General features: G+C 39.9%; 1 protein-coding gene across 5 annotated transcripts in view; it reads left to right on the forward strand.

The window, feature by feature from the left end:
* Positions 1-7082, forward strand: part of ATP2B2 (ATPase plasma membrane Ca2+ transporting 2) — a 387814-nt gene extending 380732 nt beyond the window's left edge. For 3 of the 5 annotated variants that reach the window (XM_048316142.1, XM_048316143.1, XM_048316146.1), the window contains one exon: positions 3520-7082. In XM_048316142.1, the coding sequence (XP_048172099.1) occupies positions 3520-3831 (312 nt within the window). In that variant the 3' untranslated portion in view covers positions 3832-7082. The remainder of the gene's footprint in view (positions 1-3519) is intronic. The other 2 variants (XM_048316144.1, XM_048316145.1) reach the window with 2 other exon arrangements.
* The last annotated feature ends 361 nt before the right edge of the window (positions 7083-7443 follow it).

A 7443-nucleotide genomic window follows, 5' to 3' on the forward strand; every position in this document is an offset into this window, starting at 1 on the left:
AAGGTGGAATGCCACCTTTATGTGCAACAAACCCTCTGCCTTTGTGTCCACTAAGTTTTGTCCCTGCAAGCAATAATTTGATCCATTGGGGACAGGCTTTGAATGAGACTTTGAATTTTATTGTAATGCTGAAATTCTGTCACTGGATGAGGTGTGACACTAAAAAAAAAATAAATGTTTTCCTCTGGATGCCAAGCTAAATATGCAAAATTTTAAGTTGAGGAGGGAGTTTCCTCTAAAGTGAGAAATTAATGGAAAACTAATTTCTCTGTAGAGAAATTTTAAGAAAAGAACGTGGGTATCCACAGCTGCCTTGTGAAGAAAACTCTTTAGAAATCTAATATTATTTATTGTCAGCTTTAGGGACGTGCCCAGTTTGGCCCTCAGGTTACCATTGCCTTCAGAAGATGAGCTACCTTAGGTGTCAGCAGAGCTGAAGCAGTTCTAAGCTAATATTTCCAGTACAAACAATGTGAACAAGTAGAAGCCGTTCTAGAAACATCTAAATGTTCCTGCAGGACCCAAACAGTCCAGGCCAAAAATTTTGCCACACACCTTCACCCAAAGTAAGAGGCTGCAGCTCTATCCATGAGCCAAAAGTCATCATTGCAGTGCTTCCCTGCAATGGCTCATTAATTTCTTAATTCAGGAGCCACTGCAGAGCCCCAAATCCAGGTCATGGCAGGCACGTTTGCAGAGCTGCCTGTCAAACACAACTGGGATCTGTAGCTTTCCCTGCATTGACTAGAGGCTTGGAATTCAATCCAAACGAGGTGCCAAAGGTTGGTGTTAAAGCAACGCAGATGCGTTCCCTGCTCCGGGACGTGGAGCTCGCAAATTGAGAGCAGTTCCTCTCTTCCTAAACCACGGAGACTTAAATACTGTTTGTGTGATGAAGAAAAGCTTTCCTTTCACTGTGTTCTGCTGGATCTGTTCAGGATAATATCAAACCCTTTTATTCAAATAAAAATCTGCCTTCACTAAAAAGAATCCAGCTGGCAAATAGAACTTAAGTCTATGCCACAAGTGGCTGCTTTCAAGATCATGGAATTATCTTGATTATCTTGTTGATTGATAAGCTCTAGCATTCAGCTGCAGCTGAAGAGGGGACTGGTATTTGTGTTTAGAAAGCAGAAGTAGAGGGGAGGTTTGCAGAAATGTCCCCTCATCAGCCCATCCTGTAAAGTACCCACGGTACAAAAAGTTTCCTGATTTAAAATAGGGCAATATGGGAATATGGTTTTAAGGCTGCCTCAAAAACCATACAATTTTTTTTCCATCATTTAGACTAATTATTCTGCACTTTAAAAGACAAGCTAGACAGGCATAGATAGTGAAGGAATTAGTTTGTCACCTTTCTGCCTCTAGCAATGCAGATGAATCTCTTACCCCACTCTGTTGACTCTACAGAGCCCTCACAGAGCTCAGCACAACTCAGATTCAGCTCTCACAAACCCCTGGTTTATAACTCCAGGAGCTCTCTTAGGTACACTGTGTGATTGTAGTGGGTAAAATTGACTCCAAATTTATTTGTTGGCTTTAGTGTGCAAGACAATCTTCCCTCTTGCACCCCTGCCAACCTAAAATGTTCTCACACCCCAAGATCTGGCTGAGCTGTTCTGTGCCACTCCAATCCTCTTACTTGGAGCACAAGCAGTCACATGAACTACTTTTTGTACTGTGCCCTGCTGTTACCAAATGTATGTGTGAAGGGAAGGGAGAGTATTTGGGCTGACCCAAGGATCTGAAGTTGGCAGGACTTCAGCTGTTAAGATTTTTAAAAGATGATGAATATCCAAATTTAGAGAGCATAAACAAGGACCGAGTTCAAAGAGAAAAAAAAAAACCAAGGCAGCCTCTTCCTGAAATGTGCTGAAATTCTGTCCAACTTGGCCAGCTCCAAGCACAGGATCAGCTGGACCCCACAGCTGGAACCCCGTGGCCCTATGCCATTACTAAAGTGCAGCCTGCCAAGGAAAAGAGGAATTAGAGCTTTACAAAGCAGTGGTGTTATCAGGCCAACCAACAATGTGCAGCATATTTGCATGTAAAAAGATCCACATGCCAACCACCAAACCATTTCAAATGTGTGTGGAGAAGCTTTCACAGTACCTGCTTGCACCTTTTCTGCCTCTGCCTGTGTTTTGGTCTTCCCCCTGAGAAATGCTCAAGGTTTGCTCATGGACTACATGGAAGTGGAGGGATAGAATTCATACTTAGTCATGAAACATTTGCCAACAGATCACGTTTTGCCATTCTGTTTTTTCCTCTCTGCCCCTCCACCCCCTTCCGAAAGGTTCTGTTTTTTTCAGCAGTAACCCAGCACAACCCTTCACTTCTTTTGAGAACTGGTAGGTCCCTGGGACGTAGAGAGCATCCCTCCCTTTGCCCACCCACAGAGGATGTAGCGTCCCCACTCCTCACTCCGCTCCTCCCATTTCCTACTGGGAAAGCTGTGGGCACCATCCCTGAGAATCGCTGGGCTGAGTCTTGAGTTGATTTTCTCCTCTGTTCTTACTGCCAGGTGGTTGCTGGCATTAGATGGCCCCTGGCACAGGTCACTGACCTGCTTTAAAGACTGCATATATGGCATAAATCGTGTGGCTTTCAGCATTTAACTGCACAACCGAGACACCAAACAAAAACAGCTCGCTGTTAACAATGGGACTCAATTCAACCCAACAACCAATACATTATTTTATTACATGTTCTTCTATTTATTAACAAGCTAAATGGCTAGAACAGTGGGTCTATACTCGAGTGTTTACCTCACATCTGCATGAAGGACAAATAAAAGTTGGTTCAACGATACTATGTTCACATTATCCAGGCTTCCAAGTGTAGTTGTTGTGTGCAAGTTATCTCTGTTCATGTGGTAACTGTGATTTTCTTTTTCCCCTGTGGTGGCATGATTACGCTTAGTACTTTGTCTGCTTGGCTTTTTGTGCTCCTGGCTGCATCCATTTAGATTTTGCTTTAAAAACATTGATATTCTAGTTTTTACACTTGGCTCCTGTGTGTGTCTCATACGTACCCATCCAACCGTGTCTGTGTTCCGTGCTTTTCTGTTTGTGAAGTGTGATATGTTATGTGTAATGGTTTTTTTTTTTAACTACAATACAAAAGAGACTTTTTTAATTAAAAAAAAAAAAAGCCTTTCTACTTACTCACTGCAAAAAAACTACCAACATGCATGGTTTGACATTTGCATTTCAATTAACATGGCTTGTCTTTTACTAGGGATGTACCACACGAGTGGACCTTGGCTTTCTTTAACCACTCCTCCCCATCAGTTCTTTGATGGCTTTAAACCTTGATTTATTTTAATATTGCAGTTGGCACAGACATTCAAAATGCACATAACTGAGCCACTCGTTTATGCATATAACATCCAGAGACTTTGGACTCCAGCTGCCTGCACTGCCCTAACCATGTGCTACATTTTTCACCAAGTGTTCTCTGCCCCGGTGCTGCCCTGGGGAGGTGCCCTCTGACAGCCCTTTCCTTTTCTCCCCCCAGATCCGCGTCGTGAAGGCATTCCGTAGCTCTCTCTATGAAGGTTTAGAAAAACCAGAATCTAGAACCTCTATTCACAACTTTATGACTCATCCTGAATTTAGGATAGAAGATTCCCAGCCCCACATCCCACTCATTGATGACACAGACCTAGAAGAAGACCCTGCTCTCAAGAAAAACTCGAGTCCACCGTCCTCGCTGAACAAGAACAACAGTGCTATCGACAGTGGAATCAATCTTACAACTGATACAAGTAAATCAGCTACCTCTTCTAGTCCAGGAAGCCCAATACATAGCCTGGAGACATCACTTTAGCTGAAAAGGTCACTGCAAAAAAAAAAAAAAAGAAATATGAAAAGTTAAAGTCAAATAAAATAAGAAACCCCACAGCAACCGAGATATATAAATATATATATTAAAAACATTGCTGGCTGAAAAGCTGTTTGAACTCTTATTCACTCTGAGACAAGTGAATGAATTGTTGATCACAATGGTTTTGGGGAAAGAATGAATGGCTGATTTACATACCCCCCCCTCCCCGTTCCCTTTCAGAAAAACAAAAACAAAAAAAAATCCTCCTGCATGAATGTACTGTACACTGCTGGCCCTTCTTTCTCTCTTTTTGTTTGTTTTTATTTCCTTTTTGTTTTGTTTTTTTTTTCCTCCTTAAGCAGGAACTGCAGAGGACTTCTTTCTGAGGCTATTTATCCAATTCACTGGTCTGTGAGTTTTTTGAAATGCTTGTGTGGCATGGACTCAATTGTATAGATTAATTTAAATAACTTTTTTGAAGTTGCGAAGCTTAACTTGCACAGTAGATTTGCACCAGTTGGACAGAGGAACTTAAACATTTATGAGACTATATATAGAGATATATACATATAAGTATATAGATAATTAATTATATATATGTATATATCTATCTATATATATATAGTTATATATATATAAAGTTTCTTTGTTGGCATGTTGCCTTGTTTCTGCTCAAATTGCTCTGACTATTTTAACTTATTTATGTCCTAAAAAAAGAATGTAATTTGTTTACAAACCTGTAGATAATATCCTTAACTATTTGTAGGGTTAAGAAAGCACTTCCTGCCGAAGTAGTATAAAAATGGCTCAGCTCAGCTCATTGAAAATGTCTGTACTCTCGCACCCTGGATATTTTATTACAACCGTGCTCTGATTTCTGCCTGATTTCTTTATTTTTTTTTGTTTGTTATTTTTTTGTTAATAATGTAGATACTGCTAGTAAATAACAAAAGAAGCCAAAATATAACACATTGGATGTAGCATTGTGATCCTATATACAGGGAGGTAAACCAGGCTTCCTTTGTTTCAAATAAAAATCAAAATGATCAGGTTCTCTCCTTTTTCTTTTTTTTTTTTTTCCTTCCTTCTGATAATCTGCTTGAACTCGTTTTGGTGCAACATACAATAATGGAGGCTACTTCATTCTTTAGACATACAGCAATGGCTTCTAAAACTATTTTTAGAGAGACATTAAATGAGTTTATAATTTAAAATAAGTTATATTTGGTTTGTCTATATGGAGATAAAACAAATGTTAAAATCTTGTGATATACTGTGTTAATCCTTTTCAATTAGTACTTTAGGCATTTATTTCCTTCTTATTTGCAAGGTATGGGCTGTTGGCATTTTGGATGAAAATCACTGTAGGTTGTTGCTTCGATTTTTTTTTTTGAAGAAAAATGTAATTTCTGCACTATTAGGACTGAACAAATCTTTATTAATTGTGTATTGAGATGTGCTTTGTGTGATTTTTTTTTTTAACCAAGCTTGTGTTCCTGTAGTAACACAGAAAGACATTATTTTACCTTGAGCTTTCTACCAAGAAAGCTGCTTTGAAAACCTGCAGTATGGAAGGTGAAAAACATTTTTCAAGATGGTAACAGCCCTAAAAAACTTAAAAATTATGAGCTTATACAATTGCTATGTCAACCACTTGAATGCTAAGCACTTTGTGGATCACAGATTTTTCATAAATAATTTTTGTATTTAATATAAAGTTTGCTTGGAGACTTTTCAGCATATGATTTTTTTCCATAACTGTACAGTGCAAAAGACATTTTGAATTACACAATTGATTATGCCAGGCGTGTTGGAACCAAACACCCTCCAACCATCTCGATCAATTGAGTTGTTAAGGTGTTTTCTGGTTGTCTTAAAGTTGGCTCCATAAAGTGGTGCATCTCTGCAGTCACAGCAGCTAAACCAAGCCAGAACTCTCCAAACCAAGCTTAGACTCATGGCCAAACTGCAGACTGAACTCAGATGTTTTCAGGGTGCATCAGGACTATCAGCCAGGTAAAGCTCTAAGCAGCTTCCCTTGCCAGCTTCCGGACTCTGGGGTAGGAGCTCCAATGCTTTTGGCTCGTCCTTAGCTGTGTGTGGTGCGGGCTGAGCCCGGCAGGGTGCCCAGGTCCCTGCGGGCAGTGTGAGCTGGCAGGAGCCCGTAGCCAGTGGTAGCTGGCTCCCAGCAACCCGGGATGGGAGCCAGTCAGGATCGGTGGCTCTGTAAATCCGGTGATTCCCCTCTGTACACCACGGATTGGCTCTCTGTGGCCCGCTCGGGATCTCTGTTCAGAAGACAAAAGTGGTATCTATTTACAGGGAAGCCTCTAGCTTTGGACTCGAACATCTACAGAAGCTATTAATACTGGAACAGTTTCCTTTCAGCATCTTAACACACTGACTGTTTGCCTTTTTGTTTCCGAACACTCTTCATATTTTTTTCTTGGTTTCTTTTTTTCTTTGTTTCTTTTTTTTTTTTTTTTTTGAATTTTTTCCTGTAGGAGTACCCCTCCCTAAGGTACCATTCGCAGACTTGAAAACTGTTAAGAAAACGAACACTGCATTCTGTGTATATATAGTAAAACATATATAAACTGAGATGCATAGAAAACTTGGGCTTTTGTGAGCAGAGACTGTGCTTTATGTATATGATAAATGATAGACTTTTTTTTTTTTTTTTTTTTAAAGCAGAATAGCTATGACCTTTCAACTACAAGTCGTGCATCACAATTCCTTTCTTTTCTTGCTTGACCTCTCTGTGATGGGAACAATGGATCAAAAACCAAAATGATCAGTTTGTTAAAATTCCCTGCAATATATAAATGCTCGCTCTCTACGTACTGTACTTAGCAGCATGAGATTTGTGGACAACAATACAGTGGTACATTGGCAATCCATCCCACTAGGGGTTATTAATATATGTTCATTCATCTGTTTTTATGAATTTTTTTATCTAGACAATAATTGTAAATAAAGAACTTACTCTGTCTGTTCATTTAATACTATGCAAAAGGTTATGCTTTCTATTGTTATTCTTATTCCTACAGTGTGATGCTGGAATGTTTGTGGTTTCAAAAAAAAAACAAACAAAAAGACAAAAGTAAGTAAAATATGTGATGTAAATTATTTTATAGTTTGAAACAAAATGATAAAGTTTTACTCTTGCTGCTTTCTGTCTAATAGATCTCTCTTGGCAGGAGCACAAGTGGAAAATTTAAAGAAATAAATTCACAAAGCAGCATGAACAATAATGGTCTGAATGTAACAGCTTTCTTTATTCTCACCTGAAGTCACTAGATGCAGCTCTGGATTCCCACTGGGCTATTTTGATGTGCAGGTGGATGTAAATCTTCTGGATTGGCAGTGAGGACCCTGCTCCCCAGGCAGAGTTTGCTTTTCTTGCCCCAGGGGCTGAGGCAGCCCCCAGGGCTTTAATTCCTGCCTGGCTGGGAAATGTGGAGGTGGGAACGGCTCCTGGGAAAGCTGCAGGGAAATCAGCTGGAATGAGTGTGCAACAGAGTCAAATGATGACGTGCATTTGCCTAGGAAACAATGAGTTTAATCTCAGCCCTGAGACCAAGAGCTCTCTGAGGCTTTTCCTGTCATTGATGA

The sequence above is a fragment of the Corvus hawaiiensis genome, chromosome 11 (genome assembly GCF_020740725.1).
Source record: "Corvus hawaiiensis isolate bCorHaw1 chromosome 11, bCorHaw1.pri.cur, whole genome shotgun sequence".
Taxonomy (NCBI): Eukaryota; Metazoa; Chordata; class Aves; order Passeriformes; family Corvidae; genus Corvus; species Corvus hawaiiensis.